Source organism: Emys orbicularis, chromosome 1, assembly GCF_028017835.1.
Source record: "Emys orbicularis isolate rEmyOrb1 chromosome 1, rEmyOrb1.hap1, whole genome shotgun sequence".
NCBI lineage: Eukaryota > Metazoa > Chordata > Testudines > Emydidae > Emys > Emys orbicularis.
The window spans coordinates 365349611-365370431 of NC_088683.1; the positions used below are offsets into that span (position 1 = coordinate 365349611).

General features: G+C 48.3%; 2 protein-coding genes across 2 annotated transcripts; both read left to right on the top strand.

The window, feature by feature from the left end:
- Nucleotides 1–1820: 1820 nt before the first annotated feature.
- Nucleotides 1821–2756, top strand: LOC135885867 (olfactory receptor 51G2-like). The gene has a single exon (XM_065413778.1). It carries the CDS (start codon nucleotides 1821–1823, stop codon nucleotides 2754–2756), a length of 936 nt encoding a protein of 311 aa, XP_065269850.1.
- Nucleotides 2757–14886: 12130 nt separating this feature from the next.
- Nucleotides 14887–15822, top strand: LOC135884930 (olfactory receptor 51G2-like). Its single transcript, XM_065412522.1, has one exon. The coding sequence runs from the start codon at nucleotides 14887–14889 to the stop codon at nucleotides 15820–15822; it is 936 nt and encodes a 311-aa protein (XP_065268594.1).
- Nucleotides 15823–20821: the final 4999 nt, after the last annotated feature.

Sequence of the window (20821 nt, forward strand, 5' to 3'; positions counted from 1 at the left end):
TATTCATAAAAGATCTGGAAAAAGGGGTAAACAGTGAGGTGGCAAAATTTGCAGCTGATACAAAGTTACTAAAGATAGTTAAGACCCAGGCAGACTGCGAAGAGCTACAAAAGGATCTCTCACAACTGAGTGACTGAGCAACAAAATGGCAGATGAAATTTAATGTTGATAAATGCAAAGTGATGCACACTGGAAAACATAATCCCAACTATACAAATAAAATATTGGGGTCTAAATTAGCTATTACCACTGAAGAAAGAGATCTTGGAGTCATTGTGGATAGTTCCCTGAAAACATCCACTCAATGTGCAGCGGCCGTCAAAAAAGCAAACAGAATGTTGGGAATAATTAAGAAAGGGATAGATAATAGGACACAAAATATCATGTTGCCTCTATATAAATCCATTGTACGCCCACATCTTGAATACTGTGTGCAGATGTGGTCGCCCCATCTCAAAAAAGATATATTGGAATTGGAAAAGGTTGAGAAAAGGGCAACAAAAATGATTAGGGGTATGGAACGGCTTCCGTATGAGGAAAGATTAATAAGACTGGGACTTTTCAGCTTGGAAAAGAGACGGCTAAGGGGAGATATGATTGAAGTCTATAAAATCATGACTGGTGTAGAGAAAGTAGATAAGGAAGTATGGTTTACTACTTCTCATAACACAAGAACTACGGGTCACCAAATGAAATTAATAGGCAGCAGGTTTAAAACAAATAAAAGGAAGTATTTCTTCACACAGAGCACAGTCAACCTGTGGAACTCCTTGCCGGAGGATGGTGTTAAGCCCAAACTATAACAGGGTTCGAAAAAGAACTAGATAAATTCATGGAGGATAGGTTCATCAATGGCTATTAGCCAGGATGGGCAGGGACAGTGTCCCTAGCCTCTGTTTGCCAGAGGCTGGGAATGAACGACTGGGGATGGATCACTTGATGATTCCCTGTTCTGTTCATTCCTTCTGGGGCACCTGGCACTGCCACTGTCAGAAGACAGGATACTGGGCTAGATGGGCCTTTAATCTGATCCAGTAGGGCCATTTTTATGTTCTTATGTTCTTAATTAAGAAACTTGTCCTAAGAATTTATCCCTTGTACTGCAAGGAGGCTGTAACATAATTTGAACTCTCTCAAGTGTAGAAAGTAAAAAATGTATATAATGAGGCAATGAAATGCATTTATAAATAGCTTCAATGCAGGAGAGATAAGTACAATGACAGTTTTCACCATGCATATCCCATGTGTTAAAACATGACATGATACAATGAACCACACTCCAGAAAGGGTGTCTGCGGGAAGGTCACTGTTGTAAAATTACACCGCGTTCAAGTAGCCTGTGGAACTACCAGCCACAATATATCAATGGCGCCAAGACCTTAGCAAGATTCAAAGAGGGACTGGAAGTTTATATGGGTAACCATAAAATCAAATTACAGTAGGGAGAATTTTTTAAAAAAAATAGTCTTGGAGGGGCTCTAAACCTTTCTGATTTACACCACAAAGTATGGCTAATGAGTGGGTGTCATGGGGGCATTTTCCCTGGGAGCAGGTTATCTCATAGGTATGTATTGGAGGATTTCTTCCACCTTTCTCTGATGCATATGGAAATGGCCACTGGCCTGATCCAGTCTGGCAGTGCCGACCTTCCTATCGGTGATGTAAATCAAAGACTGTTTTGCTGATCTTCATTGAGCTCCTGGGAGTCTCTAGACTTGCACTGAGAGCAGAATGATGTCTCGTTAAATATCATCCAGTCTCCTGTTCTTTCTCCTTTCAGGAAGGAAAGTTCAAAACTCCTCTGCCCTACCCAGTCCATTATGTCAGCTGTCAATGACACCAAATCCAACTCTGCAGTGTTCCTTCTCACCGGGATACCTGGGCAGGAAGACCTCCACCCCTGGATCTCTATCCCCTTTTGCTTAACGTATGTTATTACAATAGTAGGAAATTCAGTCATTCTGTTCATTATAAAAACAGATCCAACCCTCCATGAGCCCATGTACGTTTTCTTTTCCATGTTGGCCATCACAGACCTTGGCTTATTGATAGCCACCATGCCGACGATACTGGGCATATTCTTGTTTAACTCTAGGGACATCAGCTTTGATGCGTGTTTTGCCCAGCTCTTCTTCATCCACTCCCTTCAGTGCATTGAATCCTCCGTGCTCTTGTTGATGGCATTTGACCGCTTCGTTGCGATCTGTAACCCACTGAGATATGCTTCCATCTTAACCCTGCCGAGAGTAGCCAAAATGGGATTGGTGTTTGTGCTAAAATCAGTGGCCCTAATATTCCCACTCCCCTTTCTCCTTAAACGGTACCAATACTGTCGAGCCAATGTCCTCTCCCATTCCTACTGCCTGCACCAGGAAGTCATGAAAATGGCTTGTTCGGACATCACGGTGAACAACATTTATGGCTTATCTGTTGCAATTTCAACGATGGGTTTGGACTCGCTGCTCATCTTCCTCTCTTATGTGATGATCCTCAAAACAGTGCTGAGCATCGCGTCCTACAAGGAGTGCCTAAGGACCCTGAACACCTGCGTCTCCCACCTCTGTGCCGTCCTGCTCTTCTATATACCAGAGATTGGCCTGGCTCTGATACACAGATTCGGGAATAACTCTTCTCACTTGCTTCAGATTGTCCTGGGCTACGTCTACCGGCTGGTTCCTCCCCTGATACATCCAATTGTGTACAGCGTGAAAAGCAAACACCTTCGTGCGAGGATAATCAGAGTGTTCATCAAGTGAAGGGTCAGTTCATCACCCGGCTCCCTCACCGGTGACATGGGAGATGAAAAACCTGGGCCACAGCCACCTATTCCATCCTGAATCCTCTTCCCCAGAGGACCCTCCCTCTGTCCTATCTCTTCCTCCAAGTTCCCACTCCCTGCTTCTCCTTTTTACCTGAGGCTCTGTCCCCTCTCCATGCTGAAAGCCAGAGCCAGGCCTTGGTAACAGCTGCCCAAGCAACCAGTGTCACGGTGAGGAGTCCCAGACCCTCCATCTGCCCTGGACAGGTCACTTGGAGGCCTGAGAGAAAACACTAGACTGTGTTCCTGCCCCCAGGATATACAATCCAGGTAAAGGGGAGAGTCTGGGGCTCCCCATAGAGGCATGGGTTCACTGGGTAGCTCTTACCACAGCCTAGCTCTGGCCTGGCCTGGGGACAGAGCCTTGGGGAAGTGGAGGAGCAGGGAGCAGTGATGGGTCAAGCAGGGCTTCCCAAAAGAATGTAAATTGGGGCAGTTCTGTCTCTATATATCGAGAGCAAAGCATGTCTAACTTAGCTTGTTTTGAAATGTGAGATAGATGAGTGTAGACATATGTCAGCTGCCTTTTATTTTAAAACCATTTTCTCATGGATTTGTTTTCTATGGGGTATTGGGCACATTTCATTGTAAGCAGGGAGCGCAATCACAGTTTTGCTTTTGCTCTTATTCCAATAGATTATAGGCTCATTCGAGAACCAAAAAGCCTCTCAAATGAAAAACAAAGAAACTGGAATGGATTCAGTTGAAGCCCTGCCCTTTCATATATATATATATATATATATATATATATATATATATATATATATATATATATGTGGTGGGAGGAGCATGAACTCTGACAGACACAAAGAAGGGGGTATGATCAAATGAGTTAGATAACAACTGATCTAGTCTGACATCCTGTATAGCACAAGATGCTGAATTTAACCCAGTTACCCCCGTATTGATCTCAGTGACTTGTGCTTGACTACCACATAACTTGTGCTCATCTAAAGTGTATCTTCCAGGGAGGCATCCAGTCGTGGTTTGGAGATATCAGGAGAATCCACCACCTTCCTTGGCTGTTTGTTCCACTGGTTAAGCACCCTCACTGTTAAAAATGTGTGCCTCATTTCCCAATTTAATTTGTCTGGTTTCAGTTTCCAGCCATTGGTTCTTGTTATACCTTCCTCTGCTAGATTAAAGAGCCCGTTTGTAGCTGATATTTCATCCCTGTGAAAGTGCTTGTACACTGTCATCAAGTCAGCTCTCAGCCTTCCCTACATCTACTCACTATGTCCCTGTTTATACAGCCAAGTGTAAGTGGGAAATGACAGAGGAGAAAGACACACTGGGAGCTCATGTGGAGTTGCTTGTCTGCTATGACTCTCTTCTTGGCCCTGGTCGATGGATTTATCCCTTAGTAGATTCAGGAGAAAGCATAACTCAGTGTAATCATCTGGAAAAGGAATTGATCTTGGGTTCCTGTTTAGGATGTCATGGGAGGTTAATTCTCTGAGTTTCTGGTCATCTCAGTATGCTTAACCACCAGCTTCACCCTGCTCAGCCATTATTCCCAGAGAGGAAGGATGGTTCAAAAATGTTTAGGGGGTATCGAGAATCTTCCATATGAAAAGAGATTAAAAAGACTGGAACTCTTCAACTTGGAAAAGAGACAACTAAAGGGAGTGTATGATAGAGGTCTATAAAGTTATGGGTGGTGTGGAGAAAAAGTGAATTAGGAAGTGGTTTTTACCCCTTCACAAGAACCGGGGATCACCCAAGGAAATTAATAGGCAGCAGGTTTAAAACAAACAGAATGAAGTACTTTTTCACACTACACACAGTCAACCTGTGGAACTCATTGCCATGGGATGTTGAGAAGGTGAAAAGTATAACTGGTCCCAAAAAGAAAGAAATAAGTTCATGGATCATAGGTCCATCAATGGCTATTGGACAAGATGGTCAGGGAAGCAGCCCCATGCACAGGGGTGACAGTGAGGGGTAGGTAACGGATTTCTGAGGGGAGTGTTGGAGCGTCACAGGGACACCAAGTGGCTCAGCACAGTCACTGGACCGATGTTTGCAGCCATTGAGGCTGAATGAGTGTAACTGCCAAACAATGGAGCAACAGACACGGGGTCCTCATCTTAAATGTCTGGCTGGGAGAAAGCAGTCTGAGGGCAAAGGTCAGCTTCACACCTTGGCCCTGTAACACAGACGCGGCTGAGCACTGAGATGACTGGGCCCAGGCTCACACAGGTTTCAGCAAAGGCTGCTTCCTCAAGAAAGGGGCAAACAGATGGGAAGATGCTCTCAGAGACACAGTAAAACTAGTCCGGGTCCCGAGAGCTCCTTGGCTTCCCAAAAGAATGTAAGCTGGGCCAGTTCTGTTTCTCTATCGCCAGAGCAAAGCCCGTCTACCTTAGCTTGTAGTGAGACGTCAGATAGATGAGTGTAAATGTGTGACAGCTGCTTGTTATTTTAAAATCATTTTCTCTAATGCTTTCTGCTGTTTTCTAATGAATCTACTAGGAGGCTGGAGGTGACTGTATAGCTCTGGTCATAATCACCCGAAGGGAAGCGACTGAGGTGTCCAGTCAGACCTGCTTGTTGATAAGCGTTTAGCATAGATGGGGTGTTGTTCCCAGCTAGAATACTGGAACAATTGTGAGACTCCCCCCAAGACAGGAAAGGACCTGGTTTAGAGGGTAAAGAGACCATATATCCCGGTTTTATTGTGAGAATCCTGATTCTTTTTGGCCAGCGTCTATCCTTGTTGAGTGCCTATGAGCATTCAGAGTAAGAACTTGTTTAAGTTGCATCCAAGATAATGACCCACTCAAGACAGTGATTCACGGAGTCATAGAATTTAAGGCCAGAAGGAGCCATTAGATCATGTAGTTCCGAGACTCTCAAACTGGGGCGGGGGGGGGGGGCGGGTCTCCAGGGGGAGGTGCAGAATGTGTGAGGGGGGGTGAGAAGCTTTAGGGAAAAAACCTTTCTGTGCAGAACCCACAACAATGAATAACTAGCCAAGCTGATTCCTTCAGACAGATCCAGTCCTCAGACAGCGCTGTGCGTTTGTCTCCAAGTGGAACTGTGCATTTTGACGGATTTCTGTTAAACCTGCAGAGCATGATACAGAGTCGGTGTCAGCTGTATGTGGATCCGTTCGCTACCGTGCAGTGTGCACATTTCATTGTAAGCAGGGACCACAATGGCAGTTTTGCATTGGCTCTTATTCCAATGGGTCATTGCCTCATTTATGCAACAACAAATAAAAAATTCAAGCGGAAAACAAAGAAGCCAAAACTGAATCAAGTGAAGCCGCACCCCTGCATATATCAGTAAGCTCCCACCCAGTAACCTGGGAAATTACACCCCACCCCTGGCGCCTCTGAGAGGCAATAGCTCCCCACTCCCAAGCACAGAGTCTGAGTGTAGAAAAGAAACTTTTCATGAAAAGAGGGAAGTCACCAGACATTAATTAGAAAAATGCCACAAGCAGGATTTATACACATAAAGCTGTGAGCAGGACACCCCACCCCAGAGTGTGTGAGGCAGTGTTTTCTGCCTCATGTTCTTGAGGTCTACAACTAAAAGTTCCTTTACTGTGCCCATCTCTGCTCCCTCACCTCACCCCACTCATTGTGGTTGTCCTTGGTCAGTGAGCACCCAGGGTTCCAAGATGCATCTGTGTGAGTTCACCTGCCACCTGGGGAAGAAGGCACCTTGCTTGCTCCACCATCTGAGCACTTGCAGGCTGCCCCTCCAGCCACTGCTCCACCCCACTGGCCACCCCGCCAGCCGCTGCCCCGCCGGCTGCCATTCCACTCTTCTGACTTCCCCGCTAGATGCTTGTTGCTGTGCTGGCCACCCCACCAGCCACTGCGTGGCACACAGTCACCTTCCCCTGCCACCTGCTTCTCTACTATGACCTCTGCAGGTCAGTTTCTTGAGGTTCCACCAAGTTCTTAATGATTTTCAGCTCTCAGTGATTGTCAACTCTTAGTGGGGTGTCAAGTCTGATTCCCCACTCTGGCACTTTGAGTGCAGAAGGTGGGGGCCCGCAAGGATTTAAAAAATGAATACTGGACACTCCTGGCTGGTATTAAACTCCCAAGGTCGCAGCTTCTCTCTGACCTTGGATGTGTAGATGCTACCACCACCCAAATGCAAAACCCCTTGGAACCCAGGAAGGCTCACTTGGGAATTCCTTCCTGTGGATACCCTCAAGACCTTTCACCACCCTCTGAGGAAGAGCTGAGAAAGAAAACAAAGGAAAGTAGCTGTTGCTCCCAGCTAATTAAACAACATGTGCACACACCTCTTAGGACACCAAAAATCCAATCCTGTTCTTAAAAAAGGTAAATGTTATTAAAAACAAAAAGAAAGAAAATACATCTGGAACTTGGGCTTTTGCTAGATTTAAAAAAAAAACCCACTTACAAAAAATTAACACCAAGAATAACCCCTTCTTGAGGTCCAGCTTAAAGGTTACAAGCAAAACAAAAAGCATTTTGGGTTAGCGCAGAGGAGTCCACAGGCCAATAAGAAATAAACAGAAATAAACCTAATTGCGTCTTTCTAAACATTCCTGATCTACTTACATATCTGGGTTGTTAAAAAAGTAGTTCTAGATATGATCTGATTATTTTCATATCTGGCCTTCAGCTTCTCACAGCATAACTGCCCCCTGTTCCCCTCTTTCCTGGAGAACCACAACAACAGACAAAAGGAAAGTTTTTTCCCAATTTTAAAAAGTTCTAGCCCTCCCATTGGCTCTTTTGGTCAGGTGCCCACTCCCTTTCTTTTACCTATGGGCTTTATTAACCCTTTACAGGTAAAGCAAGTAGAGAACAGGGACTAAGAGGAATTCTATAGCTAACTGGCTGGCTGGGTGGCCACAAAAGGGAGCTATCCCCCCTCTCATTTATCACATGGGGAAACTTCCTTGCTGATGCATGCTGGGCAGAAGCACTGTCTCACAGCAAGCGATTTCCCCTGTAGTGAGCACTTAACATACTAAAAGACTCCTAATGGAGCCTACTTATCTCTGTCTTTGAACAGTGAGGCGGGACAGGTTTAAACCATGCCTGGGGCTCTGAGATAGAGCCCCCCCCCTTCATCCCCAGCAGGGACACCTATCCCCACTCCCCTCTGCTTTCAGAGTGGTCTGCATCAAGAAGGCCTTGGGTGCTGATGTCAGGCAGTCCTCTGTCTGTGAAGGGACACACAAAGGCCTGGGAGGAGTTGCAGGTGGGTCAGTGAAAAAGTCTAGCTCAGTGTGCAGCCACTGAGGTTAGGATGCCTGTGGAGTGGAATAAATAGTAAAGCGACTGTGCGGTTGAATGAATCCATTTTTTTGCCCCCGTGGAATAGCATGTTCAGTTGTGGGCATCTTTCTCAGAGAAAAGGGGTTCAGAGACAGATAACAAAAGTAGCTAGAGGCATAGAAAGACTTCGCATAGGAGAGTGAAAAGGTCAGAACCGTCTGGGTTGGAGAGGAGATAAATAAGAGGGAACAGGGTAGAGAGAAGGTAAATTGGGCATTTCTCATAACACAAGAACATGGGACATCAATGAAACTGAAAGGCAGAGCACTAAAACTGAGAGCAGGGAATGGATTTTACACAGCACAATTAACCTTTGGAACTCCCTGCCACTAAATCAGTAAGACCAAGAGTTTGAGATATGACTAATCCTTTCTTGCATTCTGCTAATCTGCAGCTGGCCTCATGGTTAAAGTTGGTGGTTGCTTAGAAGGGTTATAAACCTGGGTCTCAAGATACAAGCCAGCTGCTCGCTGGTGAGGGTAAACAAGAAACTTCCTTATGGGAAGACCCCTGCATAATTGTCCGTTGCAGGGTTTTTTTCACTTTCCTTGAAACAACTTGTATTGGCTGCTGTTGGACACTAACAACTTGTAGATTAGACGAAGCTCTGGTCTGATCCAGACTAGCGCTTCTTTTGTCATGAAACACATTTCTGTAGCTTCAAGCTCTATTCTGTGACTTGGGTTTGAATCCTTCCTCTGGAGAAAGAAAAGGCCCTTAAATAGTATCCTTGTTCCAGTCTCCCACCTCTTTAGGGCTAAGAGACGCTGTCCAATGAGACACAGCTAAAGTGGGCGCCTCTAAGAGGCAATGATTCCCCTCTCACAAGCACAGAGTCTGAGTGTAGAAAAGAAACTTTTAATGAAAGGAGGGAAGTCACTCGATATTAATTAGGGAAAATGCCGTAAGCAGGATTCATAAACATAAAGCTGTGAGCAGGACACCCCACCCCAGAGTGCGTGGGGCAGTGTCTTCTGCCTCATGTTCTTGAGTTCTACAACCAACAGTTCCTTTTCTGTGCCCCGCTCTGCTCCCTCACCTCACCCCACCCCAGTCACTGTGGTTGTCCTTGGTCAATTATGGACCCAGGGTTCCAAGGTGCATCTGTGTGAGTTCACCTCCCACCCGGGGAAGAACACACCTTGCTTGCTCCGCCGTCTGAGCACTTGCTCTGGCTGGGTGCCCCACCAGCCACACTTCCACGCCCCTGAGCCGTGGTTCCTCTCTGCTGGCTTCTCCACCATCTGCTTGCTCTGCTCTCCACTGGCCACCCTGGCAGCTGCTCGTTCCACTCCACTCCCCCCAGCCAATTATCAGTTCCTTTCTGCTGCCACTTGCCTCTGTGCTGTGACCTCTGCAGGTCAGTCTCTTAGTGATTGGTGGCTCATAGATATTTTCAGCTTGTAGGAGGCTGGGCAGAAACGCTGTCCCACCACAAGTGATTTCAGCCCTCATTGGAGCACTTAAAATAACAAAAGGCTCCTAATGGAATCTATTTAGCTCTATCTTTGAACAGTGGGGAGAAAGAGGTTAAATAAGCTTGGGGACCCTTAGGTTAAACCTGTCCCCACCCCTCTTACCATCACAGAGTTTTGGCATTCGAGCCCCTGGCTTAGTGAGGCCCTTTCAGCTGAGGGTGACCATGTCATTTGGGACAGGTTAAACACAGTTCTGCAACAATAACATTGATAACATGTCACAACCCCCTGAATTCAATACTACAGTGATTTGGAACTGAACACCAGGCAAAGATGGTCGCTTCAAGGAACACCGCTCTATCTGCTGGATATCTAGGCAGAGTAGGTGTGCTCATAGAAATACAGTTTACTCCTGAAGTCTCGCCCCCTCCCAGCCTGCTGTCAGGGGGGAACTCATTCACACCCTGCTGACATAGGCTTATGCACCAGACGATATGCCGGGGTCACCTGCAATAGCAGGGGGCTGGGCTCACTGACCGAGGAGGTCCCTCCAGGCCTATGTCCCTGTGGATCACATTCTCCCATTTTGTGTCACACTGAGAGCTCATGTGGAGTTGCTTGTCCACTATGACCCTGCTCCATGCCCTGGCTGATGGATTTGTCCCTCAATAGAGTCAGGAGAAAGCATGACTCAGCGTTATTGTCTGGAAAAAGAATTATTCTTGGGTTCTTGTTTAGTGATGTCAAAGGAGTGTAATTCCTTGAGTTTCTGGCAATCTCAGTATGCTGAGTTGCCAGCTGCCCCCTCCCCTGCCAGTAGCCCCAGAGAGGAAGGATGGGATAATGGTTAAAGTGCTAACCTGGGACTCAGAAGAATTGGCTTCAGATCCAGGCTCTTCCACAGACTTATTCTATGACCTTGGGCAACTCACTTAGTGCCTTGATGCCTTAGTAACATGTGTTTTAATATGGCTCAATGCAGAGGTTTACATCTAGGAACAAGGGGTGCAGGCCATCCTTACCGGATGGGGGACCCACCCCTGGGAAGCAGTGACTCTGAAAAAGACTTGGGGGTCATGGTCAGCTGAACATGAGCTCCCAGTGTGGCACTACTGACGAGAAAGCTAAAGCAATCCGGGATGTACAACCAGGGAAATCTCGAGCAGGAGCAGGGAGGTTATTTTACCTCTGACTTTGGCCCTGGTGCGACCACTGCTGGGATTCTGTGTGCAGTTCTGGTGGCTACAGTTCAAGAAGGACGTTGACAAATTGTAGAGGGGTCAGAGAAGAGCCCAGAGAATGATGAAAGGATTAGAAAACCTGCCTTAGAGTGATAGACTCAAAGAGCTCAATCTATTTAGCTTAACAAACAGAAGGTTAAGGGGTGACTTCATCACAGTCTGTAAGTACCTGAATGGGGAACAAGAGTTTAACAGTGGGCCCTTAAGTCTAGCAGAAAAAGTTATAATAGGATCCAATGGCTGGAAGCTGCACCTAGACAAATTCAGACTGGAACTAAGGTGTAATTTTTTTAACAATGAGGGTAATTAACCATTGGAGCAATTTACCAAGGGCCATGGCAGAGTCTCCATCACTGACAATTGTTAAATCAAGGCAGGATGTTGTTCTAACAGCTCTGCTCTAGGAGTTATTTGGGGGCAGGTCTCTGGCCTGTGCTGTGCAGGGGGTCAGAACAAAGGATCACAATGGTGCCTTCTGGCCTTGGGATCTGCCCAGTGGTGTTAGTAGCATGGTCCTGCCGCACGGGGTGTTCTACTGATCAATATGTTACAGATTGCGAGATGCTTGGATGCTGCAACAACTGGGGCCAGAGCTAAGAGCCTTAGAGAGATTTCAGCTCTGTGTGCCCCATAAGGACGATTTGGGGCACTGGGTGGGGAACCTGAACTCTTCCCAACACCCCTTGGGGATGAGGCCAGTCATTAGCACAGCCCCCTTTGACGAGGGAGTTCTGGGCCTCTCCTGCAGCTCGGCAGTAAGAGGGGAATCAGGACGTGCTTTCAGAGAGCGAAGGATCTGGAGAGCATTGACTGGCTGAACGTAGCCCTGCTGGGCTGCCCCTTGGTCTGATCCTGACCCCCACCCACTCCATGAGCAATTAGATCTACTCTAGTGCTGGAGGAAGTGTATAAGGAAGTGTTATTTACCCCTTCACAAGTGCCAGGGGTCACCCAATGAAGTTAATACGCAGCAGGTTTAAAACAAACAAAAGAAAGTACATTTTCACACAATGCACAGTCAGCCTGAGGAACTCATTGCCAGGGGATGTTGTGAAGGCCAAAAGTATAACTGGTCCAAAAAAGAACTAGATAAGTTCATGGAGGATGGAACCATCAAAAGCTATTAACGAAAATGGTCAGAGATGCAACCTCATACTCTGGGAGTCTCTAAACCTCTGACTGCCAGAAGCTGGGAGCAGACGATGGGGGATGGATCACTTGATAATTGCCCTATTCTGTTTGTTCCCTCTGAAGTATCTGCATGGGCCACGGTCAGAAGACAGGACACTGGCCTAGATGGACCATTGGTCTGACCCAATATGGCCGCTCTTATATTCTTAAATTGTTCCACTGAGGGATGGGCTGCTGCAGACAAACCTTTTCCAGGGGATCCCTCTAGTATAGGGCTGCTCAGTGTGGGAGGCTGATGGGGGGTAGTGCTGCCACCTAGGGGAGTGGTCCTGTAGCATGAAGGACAGAGGCACATGGTTTGATCTAGAGCTGGGCTGGAAAACAGAGTCGTCGTCCCCCTACACCCCCTGAAATATTTTGACCCAAACTGAAATGTTTCCTTTTTCATTCACTTTTTGGGGTGAGGTTTCATAGAAAATGGATCATTTGCTGAAACCTCAGTTAATATGATGCTGCCCAGCTGCAGCTCCCTGGATCTCTAAGGGAAATTGGAGGCTTTTCATTTGCATCTCCCTCGTAAAGTAAACGAAAGTTTTGCTGATGGATTCTATGGCTGCACTCTGGGCATGGAAAGGTCAAAACCTGCCGACCAGTCTATGGCTGGGGTATTGAGCCCATCAGCTACTCTAACCAGCCTTCCTATCTCTGTGCAGCCCCCTCCACCCTGTACAACGCCCCTTCAGCAGGTCCTGCGGGAAGTGGCTATTGTGACAGGCCTGATAGCACATCTCTGATTAGCCTGTGATAGCAGGGAGCTGGAGAGGGTCCTAGAGCAGTTGTGGAGGCATAGAAATTCTGGGTGGGGGGCCTAGCTACCAGGGATCACTGAGATCTGTGCCTAACTTTGAGTATCCAGGGATCCTGGCTCCCTTTTCATTCCTCAGGGATAAGGGAAGGGAAGGGACTTCCCCTCCTGGAATGATCCAATGGAAATGTCCATGTAGGGAGCTTGGTAGAATCTCCCTTCCCTGGCCTGCACCCTGGGTTTGTAATGCAGGAAAGGGTGCTGCTGGGGAGAAATCTGGTCCTAAATTATTATTATTATTATTTCAGAAAGATCACAGCTGTGACAGCATCATCGTTACCACTCGGCTGCCCCCAAGGTAGCCATGAGACTAATCAGAGCCATAGGAATAGTGATGACAAACCCAGATTCCAGGAACAGAGCCTGCAGCAGGCTTGGGACTGCAGTCCAGGTGGGCAGCATCACCACACGTCCCCTGTGATTTGGCCTCCTGCAGTTTGCCATTGGCCGTGACAAGGGGTTAAAGCTGGTGCACACTAAGCCAAGCAGTTGAGGTTCCCTGATGGCCAAGTGGCCCCCAAGGGAATGTGCAGGCATGCTTCATAAAGACAGTTGCCTCCCTATCTGAACAGATACTGCCTGCTGCCTGTGCAACCTCTCCGATGACTCCTTGTCCTTTAGGGTGAAGACTTCTGCTGTCAGCGGCTCCCCTCCAGCAGGAATTGGGTACGTTGGCAGGTTTTACTATCTTTAAAATATGAAGTGAAGGATAAAATCTGCAGTCTGGTTACTTTTGCAGATGTTCTGTGCAGCAGCAGAGGACTCAGAGGGGCTGTCGGGGTGTCTCAGGAACAGGGGCTGGAGGGCAGGCAGCACTAGGTAGCTTGGGAACCCCACCCCTATATTTGTCCATGCTCCACACAAATCTGACATTCAAAGCGAGCTCGGAGTGTTAAAACCCTGATGCCCTGAGTCAGGATTTCTCAAGGGCTCCCATTTCTAGAGGTGCCGTGTGCTCTGGGCCTGATCCTGCCAGCCGCTGAGCAAGAGGAAACCCCACAGAATATCCGTGACTAGTTCCCAAATCGTCACAGATTTATATGGTCCTGGAAATTTAATCAGCAAATGCATTTTCAAAGATTTTATTCTCTGACTTAATCGTGAAGGCAGGAATTCAGAGCAGATTGCTCTGTGGCAACAGATCCGATGAGGCATATTTCTATTCCTTATTGTCCCAAGGCTCCAGCCTTTCTGCGCTGTAGATACCCCTCACAGTTACAGGGTTACCTGCATCTCTGTCCCCTCTCTAGTCTCTGAGTGCCAGATGTCAGGCCCTGTAGCCTTCCCTGTGATGAGGCTGAATCCCTCCATTTTTCCACCCTCAGACTGGGCCCTGAGCTACAGCACACTGCCTGAGGACTGTAATTGCAGAGCAGGTTCGAGTGCGTTTGGCACCTGTGGTTCTTCTCTTTGGGAGTATTATATATAATACATATAATGATGCAATGAAACACTTTTATAAATAGCTTCAATGCAGGGCAGATAAATACAATGACCGTTTTCAACATGCACTTGTCATGTGTTAAAACACGTCATGATACAATGGGCAACACTCGGAAGCAGAGGGCAGGAAAGGGTATCTGTGGGAAAGTCACAATTGTAAAATCACACAGTGTTCAAATAGCCTGTGGAACTCCAAGCCACAAGATATCAAGGGTGCCAAGAGTTTAGCAGGATTCAAAGAGGGACGGGATGTTTATATGGGTAACCAGAAAATCCAATTACAGTAGTGAGGATTGTTTTAAATAAAGACTTGGAATTGCTCTAAACTCTTCCTGATTTACACCACAAAATATGTCTAAGTAGTGGGTGTCAGGGGGAAACTTTCCCTGGGAACAGGATATCTTATAGCTGTCCATTGAAGGGCTTCTTCCACCTTCCTCTGAAGCATCTGGTACTGACCACTGGATACTGGGTTAGATGAACTACAGGTCTGATCCACTCTGGCAATGCCTATTTTCCTATCAGTGGTGTAAATTCAAGACTATGTTTTTGCTGATCTTCCTTGAGCTCCTGGAAGTCTCTTGACTTGTACTGAGAGCAGAAAGTTGTCTCGTTAAATACCATCTATTCTCCTGTTCTTTCTCCTTTCACGAAGGAAAGTTCAGTACTCCTCGAACCTGCCCAGTACATTATGTCAGCTGTCAATGACACCAAATTCAACTCTGCAGTGTTCCTTCTCACCGGGATACCTGGGCTGGAAGACGTCCATCTCTGGATCTCTATCCCCTTCTGTTTAATGTATGGTATTTCTATAATAGGAAATGCAGTCATTCTGTTCATTATAAAAACAGATCCAAGCCTCCATGAGCCCATGTACATTTTCCTTTCCATGCTGGCCGTCACAGACCTTGCCTTATCGATAGCCACCATGCCGACGACACTGGGTATATTCTTGTTTAACTCTAGGGAGATCAGCCCCAATGCATGTTTTGCCCAGCTGTTTTTCATCCACTCGCTTACAAAAATTGAATCCTCTGTGCTCCTCTTGATGGCCTTTGACCGCTTCATCGCGATCCGTGACCCACTGAGATATGCTTCCATCTTAACCCTACCAAGAATAGCCAAGATGGGACTGGTATTTGTGCTAAGAGGGGTTGCAGTAATACTCCCACTCCCGTTTCTCCTGAAACAATTCCGATACTGTCGAGCCAATATCCTCTCCCATTCCTACTGCCTGCACCAGGACGTCATGAAGAGGGCTTGTTCGGACATCAGAGTCAACTACATCTATGGCTTGTTTCTAACATTCTTCACAGTGGGGTTGGACTCAGTGCTCATCTTTCTCTCTTATGTGATGATCCTCAAAACAGTGCTGAGCATCACATCCCATGCGGAGTGCCTCAGGGCCCTGAACACCTGCGTCTCCCACCTCTGCGCCGTCCTGCTCTTCTACACACCAGAGATCGGCCTTCCTGTGATACACAGATTTGGGACTAGCTCTTCTCACTTGCTTCAGATTCTTCTGAGCTACATAGCCCTGCTGGTCCCGCCCCTGATGAACCCAATCGTGTACTGCGTGAAAACCAAACATCTTCGTGCGAGGATAATCAGGGCATTCATCAAGTGAAGGGTCAGTTCATCACCCGGCTCCAGCGTGGTTATGTGGGACATGAAAAACACAGGCCAGCTATTACATCTTGGACCTTTACATCCGAGACATGAGCTTCTGACCTCCACTCAGTAGAGAGAGGTTCAGATGGCTTCTAAGGCCTGGAGTGATGGGAGAGGGGCTGGTGAGGGAGGACAGGGCAATGGGGGAAGGAGAACAAGGCAGGCCACAGCATTTACAAAGTGACTGTGTTTGTCCATAGCCAGGGGACCGGTGGGATGTTGGCCCATAAAGAGCTATATCAGTGCTTGTTCTGAGCACAGAATTCCTGTTGATACAATCAATAAACAGAAGGGAAGTGGATATTGTTTCCCATTACGCCTGGCCTGTCACTGTCCTGTCTCTGGTTAAACATCCTTGGGCCATGAAAAAAAGCTGCAGAGCTGTTTTGCAGTCCCAGTCCAGGCCCTTCCTGAGCGCTCTGGGTGCTGCATGATCCATCGGGGCTGCAGAGCTGTGGACAGGGGCTATTCCAGGGGCACAGACACCCACCCTTTCCCTATGCCCTCAACAGAGTGCTTGTGACGGAGTTGTGTCAGAGACATGATTAACACAGGAGTCCATGGAGAAGCCACTCAGGCAGCCCCTCCCCCACTGATGGCCAGGCCCAGGTTCCCTCTCTGTCCCCTTCATTTGTCCTGCCCCAGCTGCTTGCAAAGGGGTAGAAACAGTTTTCAGCTCCCCCACAAAGGCACAGCTACCTGCTATCCCAACCCAGCCCATTCACTGTAGGTGACCATCTTTTCAAAAGGCAAAAAGTAGGACACATGCAGGAGCCCCATCCCCTCTGTGAACCTGCCCCTGCCCCTCTTCTTCCACCTTGAGGCCCTACCTCCTACCAATCTTCTTCCTCCAAGGCACCTCCCTCTGCCCCATATCTTCCCCCAAAACCCCACCCCTGCTCCTTCTCTTTCCATGAGGCTCCGGCCCGTCTCCAGTCCAGAAGCCAGAGCTGGGTCATGGTAAGAGTCCAAGGAGCCAGAACCACTGAGAGGAGCCCCAGACCCTCCACCTGCTCTGGACAGGAGGCTGGGGGCTCAAGAGAAGCCCCCAGCCTGTGTCCTCTCCCCCAAGGATGTACAACTCAGGGAAGGAGGAGAGTTTGGGGCTCCCCACAGGAGCCTGGGCTGCTGGGGTAGCTCTTACTACAGTTCGGCTCTGACCTGGCCAGGGGCGGAGCATCGGGGAAGTGGAGGAGCAGGGGACAGGGCCTAGTGGGAAGAGATGGGGCAGGGACGGGGCCTCAGGGGAAGAGATGGGGCAGGAGGCAGGGCTTGAGCAGGAAAAGGAGGAGCCGAGGGTGTGAGAAGACTGAACCAACACTGACCCCAGCAAGCAGAGCTGTGGAGGTGGGGGCTCCTGAGTAAAGGAGGAGGATGGGGCTGGAGGGAAAGAGAGCCTGTGTTTTGGAGAAGACTGAATTAATGTGACCCCACAAAGGGGGCTCTTGTTTTAAGTATTCCAGGTTGAGAGTAAGTCATTGCAAGGACCTTAGAGGGAAGGGCAGGGTTCCTGCAGTGCTACCTCAGGCCCCAAGGGGGCACTCTGGGGTGGCCCCTGTCTACAGGGTCATGGCCAGAATGTGCTGTGCTCTTGGAAGCCATTACCGATGGGCGGAGGTCAGCCCAGCCCCCAGGCTGCTCTAAACTCCGCTGAGGCAGAGGGAGAACAGGCCAGAGAATCAAACCCCTGTAACTGGCTCCTTGCCATCCCTTCTCTCTGCAGCACAGAGCAGAGAATCCAGCCGGGCCTGTCACCGCTCAGATGGCTGGAAGGCTGGTCCTGTGGTCTGGGCACTGCTCTGTGACTCAAGACATCTGGGTTTGATTCTTTTGTTGTGTGTGACCATGGGCAAGCCATTGGCTGTCTCTGAGCCTCTGCACAGGTGGATAATAGCCCTGCCCTGCCTCACAGTGGTGGAGGGAGGATAAATACATTCAAGGTGATCAGATACTCTCAGACCCTAAGATCAGGATTACGTCAGGGTTCCAAAGTGCAACACTTCTGACATAGGTCTATAAAAGGCCTCTTATCAAAGCTTCCTGTGAGAGCTGGCTTGAGGGAAGCCCTGTGACTCCAGCACCTTGGTGTCCATGGCAGAGATGGGGGTGCTCGGCGGTGACAGTGAGGGGTAGGTAGTGGATTTCTGAGGGGAGAGATTGAGTGTCACAGAGTCCCTGAGTGTTTCAGCACAGTCACCGTGTTGCCGGCCCAGAGGGCCCCGAGGGGGCAACAGGGTTCGTTGCCCGGTGTGCGCCGCACCAATAGACACACCAGGGCGGAGAAGCAATCCAAAATTTATTCAAGAGCTCTGAATAGGCACTAGGAGACCAGCATGTCTCAAATCAAACGCAGCAAATACAAGCAAGTTTTCCATTTTATATTCCAAGCTGTTTGTGTGCAAGTCTTTGTTCTGTTTCCCCCTCTACCCCTCCCTCCCCGACAGCGGTTACAGCAGGCATTACATTGTGGCATGTGAGAAAAGTTCTCGTCCGCATGTTTATCTTCGGCCTTGTAGGTTCATGCGCACGCAGTCTTCCCCCTCTTCTTGCTCCCGTTCTCATCACTACTGCGTTTGCTAGTGTGAGCGAAACTGCAGCTGTCTGCTAGAAAAGCTGACTGTTACTTATTCTGCTTTTAGGCTGTCAGCATGTAGGTACGTTAAAGTTCAGAAGATGGAGTTACTGTGGCTCACTTAGACCCAGAGCAGGGGGGTTTCATTGGCACTTATGATCTTCCACCCCCCCCCCCCGAGTTACCTGGTAGCTATGCCTAGTGATGCCAACAACCGGACCGGTGTTTGCCAGCCATTGAGGCTGAATGGGTCTAACTGCCAAACAATGGAGCAACAGACACAGGAGCCTCATCTTAGGCTACGTCTACACTACGGGGGGGATCGATTTCAGATACGCAAATTCAGCTACGGGAATAGAGTAGCTGAATTCGACGTATCTGATCCGACTTACCTCGCTGTGAGGACGGCGGCAAATGGACCACCGCGGCTCCCCCGTCGACGGCGCTTACTCCTACCTGGGCTGGTGGAGTACGTGCGTCGATTCGGGGATCGATTATCGCGTCCCGACGAGACGCGATAAATCGATCCCCGAGAGCTCAATTTTCTACCGCCGATCCGGACGGTTAGTGAAGACCAGCCCCTAGAGAGTCTGGCTGGGAGAAAGCAGTCAGAGGGCAAAGGTCAGCTCCACACCTTGGCCCTGTAACACGCACATGGCTGATCACTACAGTGACTGGGCCCAGTTTCACACCGGGAGGCTTTGAGAAAAGGCTGCTTCCACAAGAAAGGGGCTGTAGGCTGCGTGTCCGTCCCTCCTTGTCAGTCTCTGAGGGAGATCACGCCTCCTTGCTGTCATATACCTGCACAGGGGAGATGAAAGCGGGGAATTAGCTACACTTAGTGTTCCGGTCCTACGGCCGGGCAGAACAGTATGGCAACCAACAATTGGTAGGGTCTGATCTGGAAGCAGGACAGAGCGATTTAATAGTCCTTTAGCCCCAGGCCCTCAGCCAGAGTGGGGCAGTAACCAATGAGTAGGCTCCCTCTTGCAATCGGGGCAGAGAGGCTAAGCAGTCTATGAGCCCCGGGCCCAGTAAGCACGGGGCCGCAAAGCAATGTGTAGACTTTGGCCTGTAAGGCTACGCAGTCTAGTGGCCCAGGTAAGGGTGAGCACCAATGAAGTCTAGGGGCTCGAGAATGCGGGTATGAGGCCCAAGGAGCACAGGCCTCCTCGCCTAAGGAGGGGGAGTACTGCCAGCCATGAGGTGGGGTGGCAGGGGGAACAGGAAATGACTCGTTTAGAGGGTAAAGAAACCATATATCCCAGTTTTACTCTCATAATCCTAATTCTTCATGACCAGTGCATCCAAGATAACAATTCACTCAAGGCAATGATTCTTAGAGTCATAGATTTAAGGCCAGAAGGAGCTATTAGATCATCTAGTCCAGAGGTTCTCAAACTGGTAGGGCGGGCTACCGTGGGGGGTTGCAGAATGTATCCGGGGGGGCATGAGAGCTTTAGGGAAAAAGCTTCCCTGTGCACATTTTACCCCCAGCAATGAATAACTAGCTAAGCTGATTTCTCTAGACAGATCCAGTCCTCAGACGGCGCTGTGTGTTTGACTCCAGGTGGCGCTGTGTATTTTGACAGATTTCTGTTAAGTTTGTGTAACTCACACACCTCCTGGGTGAGGTGTTCTGTCCTGTCTAGTGACACTGAGACCACTTATAGAGAGAGATAAAATGAGTCTACTCTACAGCCTTAGCTAAGAACCTGTTGGCTTTTAGCTCATGCAGTAGATGCTCATGCACTAAGAGGTCCCAGGTTCAATCCCACCCGCTGACAACCAGGGTCTGTTGCCGTTACTCTTGCATAGAGTTATACAAAGTCTTTGCCATCTGTACGTGGGTCCATTTGCTACGGCGCGGTTTGCACATTTCATTGTAAGGAGGGACCACAGTCACAGTTTTGCTTTTGCTCTTATTCCACTGAATTGTTGGCTCAGTTGTGCAACAGCAGCAAAAAAATGAAAAACATATATATCAGTATACGTATGTGTGTGGTGAAAGGGGGATCTAAACTACTACAGACACAAAGAAGGGGTTGTGATCAAAAATGTGTGAGAATCACAGATCTAGTCTGACCTCCTGTATAGCACAGGCTGCAGAATTTCACCCTTTTATCCCCCTATTGAGCCCAATGACTTCTGTTTGACTAACACATCACTTGTGTTCCTCTAAAGCGTGTCTTCCAGGAAAGCATCCAGTCTTGGTTTGGAGGTATCAGGAGAATCCACTGTGAAGGTGCACCCCATAAGGCTTTATGGAAATATGCTTCTGAATCTATATCTGACATAACTGGAATATGTTTTATGCTACATATGCCATGTAACCTATCTCTGTAAAGGTTATGATCTACTGAATCTATTCATTCAATTTGTA